We start from the raw sequence: 19,000 nt of genomic DNA, 5'->3' as shown, positions 1-19,000 counted from the left end.
ATTATCAACATTATCTGTATCAAAATAAATTACACAATACCATTACATTTATATATTCAAGTCAAACATATATATATATACTGTGTATGTAATTTTTTAGTTAAGGTTTCAGTTAAGAGTGGAGCTGCTAAATGTGTGAGAAACCATATTGATGACACTTAAAGTTTAGCAGACTATACACAGAAGGGAAGCTCAGAATTACACCACTGTTGGACAAACACACAGACACGTCAACGCCCTTAGAAACAGGTATGGCTACTTTTTCTTTTTCCAAATCAAAAAGCTAAAAAAAACTATTATAACACGACTGACCTGATGGATTTGGTGCCCTTGATTCAAATTTTTTCTATTAACTCCAAAAATGTATCAATGTATTAAAATAATTTTATGCAAACAAATTTTGGTTTCTATTTCCATGACTGAAACCAGGAGAGGTCTGATCCACAATAGGGAACAATGGCAGCTATTGTTACAGGTCTGATCCCGATACTCCGTACTGCAGTGGACTCTACCGCCACCTATAAAGCTCGCACGGTGTGGTTTGGCCTGCTCTGCATCCGCCTGGTGATGATCTTCCTGGCTCAGTTTCCCTGGAAAGCCCTGAATGAAGACTTCCAGTGTAACGGCACAGAAACCATCTGCACAAAATTCTGTTTTAATAAACATTTTGACCAGTCTATAATCATGACATGGCATTTTCTCTTCATCCTGCTTGTACTCTCGGTTCTGCTCATGGAGATGTATTCTTCCCATGTTCGATCTTCAATCTTAAGGAAGAAGCAGAAAGAAATGGTTTCTCACACTGAGGAGGGGGATTCAGTTGATCCCACTGTGACTGTGGGTGGTAAGATGATGATAGACCTTCATAATAGCAAAAAAAGCGTGTTGGTGTATCTGTTTAGTGTGATACTGCGGATCATCGTGGAGGGTTTATTTGTGTATATCTTGCTCTACTTGGTTCTGCCTAAAGTGAGTGAGAACATATACCTATGTGATGCACACGAGTTTGATAAATGTTCACCTGTACACCAGTGTGTTGTCCGTGGAGTAGCCGAAAAGAGAATGTCTGTTCTTTCACTGCTGTTTATATCTGCCCTGGTCATTATTTACAGTGGTATGTTCTGTCTTTACTCCATATGTCACTATCTCTGTTAAAATTAACAAATGTGCAGTGCATCTGTCACTGTAAACCCTGATGTGTTGTATTTTGAAGGCATAAATTAAAAATCTTTAATTTATTTACTTACAAAATCCATATATCTTTTTTTGCTATAAAATTTTGCTATTTGCTATACAGGTCATTGGTGTTTGCTTTGGTAAACATTTGGTTCAATGTATTCTATTTTTCTCCACAATAATGACAATGCATGTCAAAAATGCAGTTAAGTGTGTTTCTGTGGACAACCCTTCATTCAGTGACTGACACTGAGGCGTTCATACATTTCTTTCAGTACCCTATTAAGTGCATTTTATGAATACCAAGTTAAGTGAACGTATAGTTTATAGTAGACCTATTAATCAGTTAAGAAGGGGAATACAAGTTTACTCAAATAATTTTATAGTCAACTTTTTAAGAATCTAACACAAGTAAAAATTTCCAGTCACTAGTACATAATGGTACTTGATCAACAAGTTTACATTACAAATGTTATCAAAGTTTTGCCAACTTAAAATTAATTTTCTATATACTTTTTCAAACAATTATCTATCTTAATAAGTCAACTAATTATATTTTACTGTGACGTGTTCTGTAATTTGAAATGCTTTCTTATGGGTCAGTATTGCAAAAAATTTGATTGTTTTCTGTAATGTAACCATTGTTGTAATTTGCTATTTATCTTTGCTATAAACAAGACCAAAAATCGGTTAAAATGCTGATTCGAGTTGTCATTTTCCTTTTTAGACTTTTTGACATGGTGTTTCTGCATCAGCCGTTTTTTTGTGTGGGTTGGGTGAAAAGTCAGTTTGTGTGTTGTCCATATCACTACATGTGAGCTGTTTCAACCTATAGCTGTTTCATTTCAGAGTCTAATAGTTGTTCTTAGATTTCTTAACTTCTAGGGGAGAAATTTATGCAGTATTTATAAACATGCCTTACAAAAAGCTGTGCATTTTGAGACAAACAATGGCACGGAAGAATTTTAAGACTGATGTATTTTAAGAAGTCCATGAAAACTGTTTTCAGTTTAGGCAGCTATTTATTTTAGTCTTGGAGTGGTCTTAAAAAGGAAAACCACCCCTAAACGTTTTAACAGTGACACAATAGCTATTGATAAATGAACTAAAATCAGAAATAACAAAGCGCCATCATTGATGCTTGCCTTTGCTGGTCACATTTTATTTATAACATCTCTTCTAAAATGTACATTTATATATTATATAAAGACCATGCTATAGCTCCATGTTTTGAGCATGTTTAAGTAGTACAAATTTAATGTAACCACAAACCACTCTGAAAAAACATTTGTCTGGTTGTGAGGGTTAGTTGCAGAGGTCTGTGCTGCAGCAGTGTTTGTCAACCTGTGGAGGCACTATAGCATTACACTCTTGATCGTCGGCGCATTTGCGCACTTCACCATCTATGACAAGAAACACAAAATAGCTTTCAAAACAGAGTCTTGAAATTTTAGTATCAGCTTGGATTACATTAGAAGTGCAGTACAAGTATTCTGCCACTTTTTTATCAGTTTTAGCATTTGAGATAATGAATATGGCCTATACTCACAAGCTGGAGGTAACAATGTGATCTTAATGCAGTTATTAAGACCAGAGGGACATACATTCTCTGTCGTTTCATTACAAGTGGGGTTCGCTTCGTCAATCCTTTGGCAGAAGTTACACTTCAGTGCCTGTGCAACTAATGACATCACAAGTTTTTAGTTTTTACTGCCAAATTAAATATGAAACTTTTAAATATCTTGCTTTAAGTGTATTGTATGATGTAAAATTTGTATGCTATTATGTTAAAAAGCATAGCCAGTTTGCTGTAGTATAAGCAGTACAAAGAAATTATTTGACAAAAATGCTTGATCACTCACCACAGACGACCCCTAAAAGCACAATCAGAACCAATGAACGCGATTCCATGTCTGTTCTTTTAACTAAGCTAATAGAAATGAATAGAAACCATTGTAATATTAGTGAATTTAAAAGTGCATAAATACAAATTTTTTGTTAATCAATGTCATTAACTAATTAAAAATAAATTAATAACAAGTATGACATTAAATCTCTTACCTTCTTAGACTGTACTGTTGCCCTAAAATTGATCTAAGAGATCAACTCGGCATATATATATATGACATGTGAGTCCGCCTCCCTGACCTAACAATACCTGCTCAGGTGTATCACACATCCTCTGTGCCATTTGAATTAAAGACAAAGATTTAAAACCAGCTTTTATGGTATAAAGACAACTTTATATTGTCATTTTACATTTTATTTCAAATAATAGTAATCGTTGCAATTACTTACTACACATTTTTTACATTTGAGTACATTAACCGTTTTAAATATGTATAATGTCATAGCTATGGTGTAGCTTGTTATATTTAGTTAATATTTAATTAAGAGAAATATAAAAACGAGAATACATTGAGAGTGTTTAGTGTAGTAAGAAATACAATTTAGATTATGAAAGGTATCTTTATGGGAACAGTATCTCACAGTTTGCCACAAAATTCAGGTCATATGCTTTGTGTGCAAAACAATGGTGGAACATTATACTGTCCCACCCAGATGCTCTTAGTCTTTCTTAAACCCTATGGCTAAAGCAAACATCTAAACACAGTCTTAGTTACAGCAAAAGCAGAATAATCTTTAGATGTAGAAAAAAAATGTCTTTTAAATATTACATGAACAGATTTACAGCAGGTCTGTTTCACAAAAACACTCACAAAGAAATATTGTTTTCTATTCTAAAAATTACTGCATTCAAATCTGTATCAATATCAAATCTGTAGAAAAATATCAAACACTCCAAAAAAATTGACTCAAAAATAGGCTTCATGTTGTTTCCCCAGTGGTCCTCTTAGTACGGAAATGCACTATAATCCACCGATCTTTCTTTATACAGACACATCGAAAGGGTCATACCACATATCTACAGAGAAGACAAAAGGTATGTTCATCAATAAACACAAAATATCCATAGCTGATACATCAGCAATCCCACCCAAACAATGCTGATGTAACTCAAACAAACCCAAGTAACGAAATAATCACACATTTACTCTACAAACTAAAAAATTCTAGTGTATACCACTATAACACCTCAAACATGATATACCTTTCCAATATTCCACACTGAAATCTCTGTGAGGACAGATAAGATTAATTAATAACTCTTTTTTTACAATCAGATTCTGTTACCTACGCTTACAAAACAAACACAAAAACTAAAAAGAACAATATTATAGCATTTCCCAAGCAGCATGCATTAGATAATTTCCTAATATTAAACCATTAAACCACTCCACACAAGTCACACACAGTAACCTTGATAGCTGAACATGGCTGCCATGTGATTCTCTACGGCAACATCGCCAGGTACAGTTAAGGCAACAGTGGGACATGAGGCAAATCCATTGAATAAACTATAGGACATACAACATCAAATTGTCCAGGATTACATTATAGGCAAAGATCATGAAGGATTTCCACACAACATTGGCGATTTTTCAGTGCATGTTAAATCTTCACCCTCATCATCTTTGAATCAAGTTTTTGTATAGAAAGGGTAAAAGCGACCAAAATTGGGTTGATGACTTGAATGTCCTACCTCCACAACAGCAAGGGCCAAAATAACCACCAAAATGAAGAGAATATTTTCGTCCAGCCAAATCTGTATTTTCTCACTGCAACCCTGTGCAACAGAAATGATAAAAGTAGTGCTCTAAAAAAACATTAATGAATTGAAATACATAGCAGTAACGGCCTCCAAAAATACCTGCTCATAAATTCCACAGGTGTCATTTGATATAAAAACATCTGTATAACATTGAAGGCATATCTCTGGAGCATGACTTTCATATGTTGTGTTGACATCGGTGATTACATATCTGCACGAACAGGGTACAAAACCTGTATAGTCCTCTTTACCAGTCCATCCGCAGCAATTGCCCTGCAAATGCATGAAGCAAGGTTCATCATATCAAAATGTATAAGTGACCTTTCTTTGTTTTGTTTGTTGTTCTGTACAGTATGAATTGTGCTTATGCAATGCTTCTCACCTCCTGCTGAATGTATATGAGAGTTTGCTCAAAGCCCTGGAGACTGGAATAATTCCCGAATGACTTTATTAGTTTAAGGGTTTGCTCCTCAAGCAACCTGTCCAACTGATTTAAAAGGGTGAAAAAAATTCCAAGATTTTTGGACATGACTGTATTTGATTTATCTGCTTCATTCCTGTTAATTTGTGGAAATCTATCAAGTCTGATTACTATAAAAATCCTGACACCATGATGAACCATAGTAATGTACTTGTTCTATAAAAAGCCCTAGAACTAAAGCTGGGTGGGACCTGTGAACTTCATGCTTGAGTTACCTCAGTCTTCTGTGTGTAGAGAAGAACCCCACCCACTATCTGAGCCGCAAGGAGGACCGTTAGAAGAATAAAGTACTGCAGATAAATAAAACTGATATTAACATGCTGGTAACAGTTCATTGGAGCAGATCGTGTGCATTGGAGCATTTCATCTCACTGCTGAATTAAAAATAATAGTGTATAGAGGTTCTTGCACACAAAATACGTACACCCTCCAAGAGGTTTTTATATTTACTACTGGGATTAGCAAAACTTCAATAACCACATTGTTTTAAAATGAGTATCTACACTGACTCAAATCTCCTGCATATCATATATAAAAACATACAGTTCCTAGTAAGCATTTCATTGCTTTCAGAGACCCCAGACACCCCAGAAAGCCCAACAACAAGGTCACAGAACCACTGATGATCAACAAGTTGGAGAAGAGAGAGATGGAGAGGTAGGGAGTGGCGGATACTGCAAAAAAAAAACATTGATAAATAAAAAAATACTAAACCAATTAAGTTTGGCTAATAATACTGTATTAGACTCACTGAAACTTGCGTATGAAAATTGTATCCATATTCCCAAAGATAATAGTAGCAATCCTAAAATCTAAAAGATACAACAAAATCTGACTGTATTAGACAATTTCTTATTTGACCTTTTAACGTTGTGTGGACTCATTTGCAACTTACAAAGAATAACAGGTTAAAGAGAAACAGGAAGTATTTGGTGAGACTGAGGCAGCACTCAGATGCCATATCTGTAAGCACAAAAAGAAACAAAATGTAATGCTGTTCAGATGTTGGTGTGGCACGATTCAGCTTTTTAAAAATGTTCTACTGTCTTTTGGAACAGCATGTGTTTTACATTGTATTTTAATTTTTTTGCACCGAGTTGGTGCCCAGAAGCACACAGTGTAAAAGCCCCCACTCCTCTCACAAAGTACAAAAACAGGGTACAGAAAGTCTGTATTCTCACATTTCCTTGCCCGTGGTGATGAAACCAAAGCTATCATTTTACACATTAACTTTTCAAGCACTAGCACATGGGACAAAAGTGCTTTGTTAGCTGTGATGACAATGTCCTTTGCCACTTACGCAAATTCAGAATGTCTTAAGCATTACATCTTGTTGTTTACTATAAAACACCAAGAGAGTTTTATATTGTAGATTTTGGTCAGACAGAATTCAACATATTCAACACTTACAATGTTTCTGATAAGCCATTATAGCGGACTGCTTTCAACATTTGAATGAAGTCTTACATTTATGCTCGCATATTTTTTCCAAAAGAAATAATAACTTACAACTTACCTTAAATGAACAGGGGCAAGTCAGAAAGATAACAAAGGAATTGAAACGTGGCTGCCTCACTTGAGATCATGTCAACTAAACTTTGCATAAATATAGCTTCTTCATTCTGATTCGTTGTATTGCCTTAAATTTCCAGCATGTAAGTCTAGCCTCACAGACTCCATGAGTGCTAAGCAGGTGCACACAACACACAGCATGAATAAATAAATGATCAGCTTCCTCTGTCTTTAGAGATCTCCTGTTTTTGTGTTTGTGAGGTTCATGAGCAACTTTTATAGCCATACAAATGTATTATATATACTCTTTTTATTAAATACACTTACAGTAATACACTTGATTTTAATTTCATTAATACGTTGCTGCCCGTTTATCAATGAAGGATTTTGCGAAGGGACAAAATAAACGACTTGTGTGTAAGGGTGATGACATGAAAACTACATTAAAACATGGAACATAGGGGCAGAGATCAAGGGTTAATTCATCAAGGGTTATATTATGCCTCCCTCGGAAGGAAATTTAATCTCCAATTCCCTGTTTCAACATACTTACTGGTATGTGTGCTTTACCTCCCCCCTCACCCCATATGTAGCTATAGCACAATTACCGCCAGGTAATTAGGTGGGGTGTTTAAGGGTCTCCCTGTTAATGGATTGTAAGGGGCAGTAGGGCAGTAGTAATTATATCTAGGTCAAGGTGCAGTTATTACTGTGAATGGAAAAACGTCATGGATTACAATGGAATTCAATGATGCCAGAGGTACAGACAGACAGACAGAAAGGCAGAAAGACAGATAGACAGAAAGACCGATAGAAAAATAAAAAGATAGACAGACAGAAGAAAGATCGTTCTTTACTTTTATTTTGTCCTGCTCTGTGTTCTACAGTATAACTTTAACCCCCTTTTGACAGTCCGAATAATTCTGTCTCATCTATCCTCTTTATCTCTCATTTCTCTGTAAATAGCACAGAGTAATTATGAGAAATGAACAACACTAATAGAGTCTCATTATGTTAATATGTTTGATGTCACCATGTCTATAAAAGAAAGACATTCCCTCATTCAAACACACATACTGTACAGTAAATCCTTGTGGCATACATTTGACATTGTGTCACAGGTGGAAGGAGAAATAGTCAAATTTTTCTCGAATCCAGAGTTTTAATTAGTTTTCATAAACAACAATTCTCTCACAAGGTAAGCATTTTTTGTGTTTAATATTCTTAATTTATTAAAGCTGGTTTACCTTACTGTTTTATTATACTGTACATCCAATATTAAGTGAAACAATCTTCTTTATATTTTTATTTGCATGATTTATTATCTTCTTTAGGATTAAATGTTAGCAATAACATTTTTATATAATGATTTGTTGCCATAGGGCAGGTCAGAGAAAACTATTTCTAGAGCTAAATTTAACTTGAGCTATAATTATATCATTTCATATAAAATATAATTATCATATATAATATTATAAAGAATAATATTATGAAAACTTTGCCAGTTTGGTTTACGATGTGTTTGAGTATTTTGTTGAAACTACAGGATGATAGTGAGAGAAAATGTATCATCAAATTACAATTTGTATTTATTGCATAGTCTCTATTATGCAGTACTATATCTACAAAATAATGCTAATAACAAGCAGCATGTTAATACAACTTAAATTTCTTCTTCGTGGATCAAATTAACAAGTTCTTTCAATTGAATGCTTTCCATTACAATGAAAATACTCGTCTATTCACTGTCTGTATTTATTGATGCAGATGAGCTGGGCTCTGCTCTTTACAGTCTGTATCTTGGCATCACATCTCTCAAAGACGCATAGCATGACCCTCAGGGTACATATCCTCTTTTCGTCTATAAAGCAACGTCTCAGATGATTGTTTTTTTGGTACAGCTGTTTTATGTGTAAATCCCACAGAATCCAGAGAAAAGGGGCTGGACTCTGAATAGTGCTGGGTACCTGTTAGGACCCTGTAAGTAAGATTTATTTACAAATAAACCCTAAGCATATTGTGCACATATTTTAACCGCATGGTTTTCTTTCGTAGATGCTCACAGAAATCTTAATGTAAGACACAGAGCAGCAGTGGGCAAAAGAGACATTTGGAATGATATTTCCACCTTACCAACATACCACGGTTCAAACAGTTAGTTTTTAAATCATTTACTGTACATCTACTAATTATTATTATTTATATTGAATTGAAATAAGAAAACTGGCATGATGGACAATCTTAAATATTAAAGGTTTTATGTTCACTCATGACTTCTGTAATTATTGTAATCCTGAAGTTTATATCATTTAGTCATGTTATTAAATACTTATTTTTTTATTCATAGATGAATCATATCTTCTTTCATTACTGGCTCATCTTGCCTAACTGCAATTGAAAGGTAAAATACAGATTAATTTAATTAATTTTCATTTAATATAGTTAAAAAATCTTGACATACATCTGTTGGTTTATCTTTTTCAGAAATGGGAATGACTGAAGATTTCAGCAGCACTTCTAACAATGTTAAATAATAAAATCTAGTTGGAAAAACTATTTTTCAACAGTTAAACAGTTAATATAATTATAGTAAATAAATAGCGCTCTTATTTATAGTATTTATATACATGCAAATTATGCTCTTTTCTTTTTCATTTGTTGCAAAAGTCATTTGTAGGTTAAAATGGATAAAATGCAGATCTATAATCCATAAACTTCCACACTGAAGTTCTTTCTTGTGTGCAATCAAATTTGTTTGTTGGTGCATTGGCTCTTCTTCAGAGTTGAAATAAAGTTGCAATTCATTACAAATAAAAAAAGACAGTATTTAATATTTATTTCTCATATGAGCCCATTTAGGCTTTTTATTTAATTTTTATTCAAAACAATGTGTTAAGATGATTTCTAGATTAAATTCCTCAACGTTCACCTAATTTAAGGGTCCATTTATATTTTTTTTATCTCAGCAAAGGAGAATGCTGCAATAACGTCAAACATGATCTTGGCGCCATCTAGCGGCAAAAATCGGAATTGAAATACAGATACCGCGTAGAAGACACAAGGAAAAGGCTTGTGATGTAGGCTACACATAATGTTTGCCAATTTACCAAGAATTTAAATTCATTGATGCACATTCATTTCTAGCCTTACATCTCAAAACTCACTTATACTTAAAATAAATTCTGAATATTAAAATAAAAACAGAAAGCACTGCTTTGTCATCTTACACCTCCTACTGAGCCTTTTCTTGGGGCAAATGTCATTGTGAACGGGTCATCTTGACCATTTTCTCTTAATAAGAAGTGAAAAAGGGATGGTATATATCCTATAGGTCCAATAAGTACTCACCATTTTCTTTTGACCACTTTAAATAACCTCTCTGGTGCTACATGGTTTATTTATCCTCTAATATGACAGCCTAGTCCTTTTTTGAAAGATATTTAATATAGGTTTTCAATCAATATGAGGTCATGCAAATACATGCACAATTGTAATTCGAAAGCCCTATCTTGGGTGTAACCTGGTCAAATGTTCCTAATTGGCTTTCCCAAATCCCTATTTACTGTAATAAGCCTGTATGTCCTTTCCATCCAATTAGTAGTTTTTATTAGTCAATGTTGCCCTAAAACGGTTTGGCACATTCTTCAAAATATGTTCCTTTGTGTTCAACAGAGCAAAGAAATGTATACGGGTTTGGAACAACTTGAGAGTGAGTAAATTATGATAATTACATAATTTTCAACCTTTTTAATATGCTTCGTATTTCTGATGATTGGCAGCTTATAAAACCTATGTAAACCTAAAAAGTAGGAATGACCAGTGAGTGTAGTTAAACTAAAATAGAAAAGAAAAGGGTTTGCTGTGGGTAAAAGGTATGAAGTTTCCCAGATAAGTGTGAGATTCCCGGTCTGAATTTATGTCCCAAAAGATTAGAGGAAATATAGGAGCAAAATACAGCAGATGGAAGTGGCAATTTAAGGCTGGGGCAGATGGGGTCCCTTTAAGGTTGACTGGCCAGTTCCACTTGATGATGGAAAAGGAAGCTTCCAGTGCTACATCTGAGCTCGCTGAACATCTTTTTAAAAACTATTACAAACATCATGTCCATGCTAAATGTGTCCCATGCGTTTGTTATCTCCACGCCAAGGCTTTTACCCCCAGTCTAAAACAGTTACCATTCATAATGGATGGAGTTTCCAGTGTTACCGAATCACAGTTTTCTGGGCAAATAAACCATCGCTGTACGATTGCTTTGTATCTTTTCATCAAGTCAACAAGAATTTGTCAGATAATGAGATTTTAATCAATCTTTTTGAGGAAATGATGGCTGACATTTTTCATCTTCATGGCTGATGCTGCGAAAGGCCAACCAGCCATAGATTGTGTGTGTAATGATTCTGCAATGAAAAGGTTGACTGACAATCACAATGTTTACAGAAATTCTCGCTTGATGTGCCATTATAGCTTCTGCTCAATAAACAGTACTGGAATTAAAAGGTTATATGTCTGACTTTTGCGATATCTGTTGTTCCATTCAAGCGACAATTTACAGAAACTGAAAGGTTAAGTAAATACCTACGAAGGAAATCAATCAAATTTGAAAAAAAACTGAAAATGAAATAATCTGAAAAGCAAAGTAAAATTCATCAGGTCAGTCCATCATTTACATTTATGCATCTGGCAGACACTTTTATCCACAACAATTCACAGTGCGTTCAAGCTATACGTTTATACTTACTGAGCTATAGGAACACTCACAACAATCACCATCATTTTTCCAGAGGTCACAGTAAGTCACCATTTAAAAGCGAAGGCATTAATTAAGTCGTATGCAGACTTCTTATGACGGACAGCCTGTCATCTTCTGCTGAACGCCCTGTGAGATGGAGTCAGAATGCTGATAAGAGGGTGCAAGGTAAATGAGAATATTTAACTGCTCAGCAGGACTTGGGTAATTTTAATGCCACTGCGAGCAAGCAAATGAAAGAGTCAGCTTTTTTGACGTGTTCCATTACATTTAGAAAGGTCCTGAGATTTGTGCTGTGACTCAACCGGTCACATCACGGCAAGGACTGAAATTAGTATCACTGTAAATCTCTAAGCACAGAAAATATCTATTCAGACTGTGATGTTAAAGACACAAGGGTAGACACGCTCACCCGAACACACGCAGACTCACCACTGACAAACATAATCTGACCTCAAAGAGTAAGATCCGACCTCAAAGCATCCGTGAGATACCTGCACACTTGAGTTAATTAAATTTCCTCAAGATCAATTAACCCTTTCTTTACAGTAATATAAGGATTCATTGAAAACTCATGACGGTACTGTGACATCTGAGAGATCCTTAAAGCTACAAAAACAGCAAAGGAAATACATTTTGCATGCTAGTCTCAATCAAAGATAGTCTCACATGATGCATAAATTATTTACATATTCAAGGGATGTGGTTGTGTTAAGATTGCATGCAAATTATGTAGGAATTAGGAATTAGATTGTGGAGAAGAAAATGAATGCTTTCAGGAACTTGCTTTTATTTGCTTGATTATATATTTTTGGTTTGGAAATGTGCACAACCAAATCGTGTTGTGTAATCTTAGTGAAAGACTTATTGTGCCTCTTGACATGTTTAGTCCTTTTAATGTTTTCCATGGAAGAAGATTTTGTCATGTCATTTTATCTCTTAAAAATTAAAAATGTTTTTTTCTCATGCAAATGCGCGATTTTTAAATAAGAAGCATGACATTAAAATCAATCATCAGTGGGGTAAATAACTTTGGAATTGTTAGTCTGTCATCTCCTGCAATGGCCTCTGCAGCATCCTTACATCCTTCAAAAACTTTGTGAAGTTGAGCACAGCGTGTGATGCCTCGCTGATACGTTTTGTCAAACTCAGCAAAGAATGAGCGACTTTCAGCACCTAGAGTGTTAGAGATGCATATGCTGTCCGACTCTATATATAACGGAGGACACGATTAACATACCTACACCCGGCCGCAGAAGGAATGCGAAGGGACCTGTGAACCTTTCCTGCAATCTTTACGTAAAGGATTTCCAAGGGGGAATGCGCAACTTTCCATGGACTTCCGACTTTGTCCACCGACTCACATCAACAAGCTCCCGGTGATGATTTAATGAACTATTTCTCGGTTTTTTGCTTCATCCAAATGCCCGCCTTTGTCGCTATCATGGAATCGTCTGGGTCTTCAGTCACCGAGTCCACCGACATCATCAAACCCGACGATCCCTTCTCGGGTCCTCTAAAGTCTGTCGCGCCTTGGAATTACACTTTCCTCGCGTGTCTGATGTTCATAGTGACTTCACTCTCTCTGACAGAGAACTTTACCGTGATGCTCGTAACCTTTAGATACAAACAGTTAAGAAAGCCGTTGAATTATATAATCGTCAATTTATCTGTTGCTGACTTTCTAGTTTCACTAACAGGAGGCACCATAAGTTTTTTAACTAATGCGCACGGTTACTTCTTTCTGGGCGTCTGGGCGTGTGTGCTGGAGGGATTTGCCGTCACTTTTTTCGGTGAGTTTTATGAGACAGTTTTTTGTTTTTAAAACAAATGCATTGCCTCATGCTAAATATTTTTGCTTTAAAAAACAAAAAGTTATTTGCCTACTCGTCATGATTTGATCAAAATGAACACAAAGCCACTTTATTAATAGATTGCGCAGCATGATCAATCGTAACTGGTTATTTATCTTATAATAATAATATGGAATTATACTCATCTTTAAAAATACTAAAAATATAATTTATAATAACTTATTATAATTGGGTATTTGATGGTCCTTGATGGGTATTTTCAAGTGATCAATCAGTAAAATACTTAAGTAAATGTGACTTTATTCTGCAATGTACCATAATGTAGCTATATAGCACAGCATCTCCTACATTATTTCATGTTTTACTTATCTACTACTCCTTACATGCAATATCTAATCTTGACTATTGGGACAAGACAGCAAACAGGACATTTTCCTTGTGTGCATTGTAACATACTGTATAAATAATTGCCTTCCCCATCTCCCATACAGCAATAAATGTTCATCATACTTCATGCCACTGTTATACTTTTTCAGTATTGAAGTGACATTTGATTCTCATGCATCCCTTCCCGTTTAGTAAAGTTATGACTATGAATGTGAGATGACTGACAGAGCACAGTTTTAAACAGATGTAATCTTTTGCTCCTTAGGGATTGTAGCGCTGTGGTCTTTAGCAATCCTGGCATTCGAGCGTTTTTTTGTGATCTGTCGTCCTCTGAAAGACGTCCGGTTGGGTGGCAAACATGCAGCTATGGGTCTTGTTTTTGTATGGATCTTCTCCTTCATATGGACTTTTCCGCCAGTTGTGGGCTGGAACAGTTACACAATCAGCAAAATTGGCACCACCTGTGAGCCTAACTGGTAAGCTCAAAATAATTTTTTTATTACATCTCTCTTTTTCATTAAATTCTCTCTGTCTCAGTTTCAGTGGCTACATTATTCACAGAACACTATCGCTGTAGTACTAAAATATGCAGTAGGTCACTGTTGAATATCAGTATATCTTGCTTGTATCCCTTAGTGGCATCACTTAAAATCAGAGTTCGAGTCAAGGAGTTTTTCTGCGTAATATTATGGAAAAAAGCAGCCTGCGTATACAACCAAGGCTGATGTCATGCATCAGTTGAAAAATTGCTTTCAAGAAAGTACAAAACTTTGGCTGTGCGGCTTGGCTTATCCTTGTCCTTGGAATACAAACAACAGCCTGGCACAGAGAAACCTATAGGGTGTGAAATATATTTACTGTACGAAATGGCTGCGACCATGTTAATATGTTTTGTGACTGTTTCTGTCAGTTAGTTTCAGCAGGTATATAATATAATATTGTAATAATATCGTATTAAATAGAACAATTATTTTCTTTCTTTAAGGTACTCCACTGATTACTATGACCACACTTATATCATCACCTTTTTCACCACCTGCTTTATCCTTCCTCTCGGTGTGATCGTTATCTCATATGGTAAACTTATGCAGAAACTCAGAAAGGTAAGTCTTTCTGTATCTTGGGTCATTTGGACTTATTTACATATTTAAGGAAATCTGTGCCAGACATATTGTATATGACAAGATCCGCCCAATATGATAACTTAAGACAAATCACTGTTGGAATGCAACTAACCTTACATCTTGAATGCATACAAAGGTATCGAACACGCTTGGAAGGCTGGGTAACGCACGTAAGCCTGACCGCGAGGTGGCACGGATGGTCATTGTGATGATAATAGCATTCATGGTTGGATGGACGCCTTATGCAGCATTCTCAATTACTGTCACCGCTTGTCCCACAATCCACATTGATCCTCGCCTGGGCTCTATTCCGGCCTTCTTCTCCAAGACAGCAGCTGTTTATAATCCCATCATCTATGTTTTCATGAACAAACAGGTACACCTTAATCTGCTCTTTTTGGGTTTTTCAAAATGTATACATTTTAGTTCAGCATGCCATGCTCATGAGCACATCTGACAAGGTCTTCATTAAGAATTGATTCATGTTTATTTCGCCTTTAATCGACACGAAAGCTAGAGAAAACAAAACCAATACATTTTAGGCGGATTCCCAGACAGTGTTTAGACTAGTCCTAGACTAAAATAAATGTAAGAGCTGTCCAAACTGAAAACAACTTGCACTGACATATCTAAAAATACAACAGTGTCTTTGTCTCAAAATGCACACCAGTAATGTTTTTTGAAAGGGATGTTTGTTAGTACTACTTGTTATAAATGTCCTAATTAAACTAAGTTTAGGGTCATTTTTAATATATATTCTTTAATTTATCATTTTGGGCTTCATAATTATTTTTGTATTTAAATTTGGCCATTTTTTTGCAATAGCAGTGAAAATTAAGATTTAATATATTAAACAAATATATTTTACAAAGTCAGACTTTCATTCCAGTTTTTCATTTTATATTTAATCCAAGTATGCCACACATATTTTTTACATGTCAGAAAGAAATGACAGGTTTTCGATTTAGTTTTTTCTTTGCTAAATAAATGATTAAACATATTTATATTTAATGACAAAGTTCAAAAGAGTAGAGTGGTCCATACCTAATGAAAAATGTATAATTTCTCTAGAGTTATAATTCCACTTTAGGAAAAATGTGTGTGCCTTTAGCTAGGGGAAGTCATTGCCCTCAGAAAGTCTCAGGCAGAAGCTTCAGTTTGACCCACCAGTCAAACAAAGATCTAAATCTCTGACTGTTTTTATTTCAAAGCTATTCTGTATTCTTATGGGAGTTGGGTGTAACAAGCATTACGGTCAAAGACTGTTTCTATTATATCTAATCCTTTACCATATGCGGACTCCATTCAGCTTTCAAAGAGAAATCGTAAGATTTACTCTCCCTGTAGAGTGCCGTTTGATGCAGAGTTTTGTGGCTCCGCTGACCACCCCCAGGATTTGGGTCCCAGGTGGTTTGTAACTGTGTTGGGGCCACTGCTTCAAGAACCCTTGAGCTGTGCACATCCTCCAGAACTCACATATTTCACTCCCAGCTGTTCAAAGAAAAAAATCATGTCATAGGGTCAAAAAAAATTGTTAATGCGAGAGAGAGAGACAGACTACATACAGACAGATACAGAGAAATTAGAAAAGCACTATATCAATCAATAGAGATGGTTCACTCTTGGAAATATGATTATATTATACAGTTGGTTTCTGCAACAATGTGCACCATAGCACTGGTAATGTAGTGTTTAGATTCTGACATCATATGAGAATCCAGAGAACATTTATGGTCCATGTCTAGGCGCTGTTGACAATGCTTGCTGTTGCTTTGTAGTATATTGAGTACAAGAGATTATAGATTTGTGTTTCTGAAATGTTAAATATAAAGACATTCAGACACCACTTTATTTACCTTTGAATTTGCTCCATTTCAAAACCAAACCTGAGGAATTGCATTTATTTAATGCAAAACATTAGTATTAGTAAAGTATATTTTGCAGTGTTCAATATCTGTAAACATTGCACTTTTTTTGTTATTGTCGACCAGTTTTTCACCCTTCAACTTTTTAAAAATAAATGCTTATAATCAATGCAATGCAATATTCTTATTTAGCACTTGGGAGAAATTGTATAGTTTACAAAAAGAAACAAGTATAATCATTTTACTTAAACACTGTGAATTGTATATTCAACAAAACCGAAAATCAGTTTGGGGTGGTATTTTTTTTAGTGTCTATAAACAGCATAAATATAGCAAGTTTATGGGTTCAATTTCCAGGGAATAAACACTCTGCTTAAAAGGTTCTTTACAGCGATCCCATAGACGATTTTTTGGTTCCAAAATGACCCATTCAGTCAAAGGTTCTTTAAAGAGCCATCTCTTTTTTGCCTTTTTATAATCTGAAGATGGTTAAGGTTCTTTATGGGACCATTTAGAATTTTTTTTATATGGCATAGTGAAGCACCTGTATTTTAAGAGTGTACATTCTCATAAAAATATGTACGGTGTAAATTACTTTGTATAAATACATTAAATAGAACAAATGAAACTTCGTTATTTTACTCATTTTACCCATAATGACTTTCTTTCTTCTGCAAAACAAAAGAGAAGAAGTTTTGAAGATTGTTGGTGACCGAACAACGGCGGTGCCCATTTACCTCAATTGTATGGACACCAAACCAATGCAAGTCAATGGGCACCACCGTTGTTTGGTTACCAACATATTTTAAAATATCTTCTTTAGTGTTCAGCAGAAGAAGGGCAGCCTTTCAGGTTTTAAATGATATGGGGGTGAATAAATGATAACAGAATTCTACCCTTAAATAGCTGTGGTTGCTTTACAGTTGTTCATATATATTCTATCCATATTTGTTTTTGTAAAAGCATACCTACCACAGTATCTCTCTACAATGCATTTTACTGAGATAGGAGTAGATGTTTTAATTATCCAGACAACATAATATTTTGGTCTAAATTCATATGCAGATATCTCCAAGCAGGTGCTAACTGCCTATGACCTTATCCGCTTTAATTAAGGTCAAAATGTCCTTGTTTTTTCATGGAGGCATCTTGCCTAACGACCTTTTCAGTGCAGACTCTTCTGTTTATCATCTGCATAATTAAGAGCATCATTAAAATCACATTGTGGGTGGTTCCTTACATTTACATTCATGCATTTGGCAGACGCTTTTATCTAAAGCAACTTACAGTACATTGCATTATGCTATACTTTTGTCTCTAAGCATGTGCGAACCCTGGGATCGAACCCATGACCTTGGCTCCACACTCTAACCACTGAGTTACAGGAAAGCCTGTTGATACTGGCTGGAATACTTGCAGACTTTTTGAAAATTTTAGGTAGAAGCTCACTAACTGATCAAATCTGCAAACTGGCACAGACTTTCTGCAAGACGTCCAGACTGAAAAGCTGAGCAAAATCTGAGCGAAAGTCTTGTAGTGTATTTTAGCCTTTAAGGAAGCTCAGTGGACCACTCTGAAGGTCTATGATATTCAAACTACCCTTGCATTCACACTTCTTTCTTTTTCCTCAGTTCAGGAAGTGTCTGATCCAGATGTTCAAGGGCAATGGCACCAGTTTGGACTCAACCAATTTAAATCAGACATCAGACAAAGGGGCCATCGCTGCAACAGTTGACAGTCACCTCGTGGAGATGTCCACCATTGCTGCCCGCATTCCCATTTCCATGTGCAACGTGGTCAAAAGTGAGGAGGATGAGGAAGAGGAGGAATCACACTAGAGTGCGAATGGCAGTCCAAAGCAGCTGTCTGTATCTGATAGTCGAGTCTGTCCTTTGAAAAAGGGGTCTAACCGCCACTAATAGTCTAACCTGTTGTCTTAGTCTAACCTGTAAAGTGCAGTTGTTACCTCTAAGGGAGTGTACGTCAAAATGCGTAGTTTGTGTTTTTAAATGTTCTCTGTTGATGTTTGTATATCTTTATGATGTGCCCATGTGCAATCATGTGCAATCAATCTTGGAGTATGTACGCATTTGTCAGTAGGTAAATCACGTATAGATGCAATACATTTCTGCACTGTCGTCTGAGAGTGAGTTGCGGACTGTTAATAGTATACACATGGAGACCCCTACAGATGTTTTTACAGAATTTAAAAGAACAAAAG

The 19,000-nt window shown here is 35.5% G+C and overlaps 3 protein-coding genes across 3 annotated transcripts; 2 read left to right on the top strand and 1 right to left on the bottom strand.

Annotated features, from left to right (window-relative positions):
• The first annotated feature begins 117 nt into the window (after positions 1-117).
• Positions 118-1,187, top strand: gjz1 (gap junction protein zeta 1). The gene is made up of 2 exons (XM_079475820.1): positions 118-249; positions 430-1,187. The coding sequence occupies exon 2, from the start codon at positions 457-459 to the stop codon at positions 1,153-1,155; it is 699 nt and encodes a 232-aa protein (XP_079331946.1). The 5' UTR covers positions 118-249; positions 430-456; the 3' UTR covers positions 1,156-1,187.
• A 995-nt stretch (positions 1,188-2,182) lies between these two features.
• On the bottom strand, positions 2,183-7,014 carry cd37 (CD37 molecule). Its single transcript, XM_079477258.1, has 11 exons — positions 6,847-7,014; positions 6,226-6,293; positions 6,082-6,142; positions 5,874-6,004; positions 5,546-5,620; positions 5,232-5,336; positions 4,949-5,122; positions 4,781-4,864; positions 3,039-4,102; positions 2,726-2,857; positions 2,183-2,579 (listed from the first exon to the last, which is right to left on the bottom strand). The coding sequence occupies exons 2-9, from the start codon at positions 6,289-6,291 to the stop codon at positions 4,031-4,033; spliced, it is 768 nt and encodes a 255-aa protein (XP_079333384.1). The 5' UTR covers positions 6,292-6,293; positions 6,847-7,014; the 3' UTR covers positions 2,183-2,579; positions 2,726-2,857; positions 3,039-4,030.
• A 5,998-nt stretch (positions 7,015-13,012) lies between these two features.
• valopb (vertebrate ancient long opsin b) lies at positions 13,013-18,617 on the top strand (the record flags this gene model as incomplete). The annotated part of the gene is made up of 5 exons (XM_079477192.1): positions 13,013-13,382; positions 14,056-14,266; positions 14,776-14,893; positions 15,051-15,290; positions 18,411-18,617. 5 exons carry the CDS (start codon positions 13,013-13,015, stop codon positions 18,615-18,617), a joined length of 1,146 nt encoding a protein of 381 aa, XP_079333318.1.
• Positions 18,618-19,000: the final 383 nt, after the last annotated feature.

The sequence above is a fragment of the Barbatula barbatula genome (genome assembly GCF_947034865.1).
Source record: "Barbatula barbatula genome assembly, chromosome: 16".
Taxonomy (NCBI): Eukaryota; Metazoa; Chordata; class Actinopteri; order Cypriniformes; family Nemacheilidae; genus Barbatula; species Barbatula barbatula.
The sequence above is the reverse complement of the archived record's forward strand: the minus strand, read 5'-3'. Positions and strand labels throughout refer to the sequence as shown.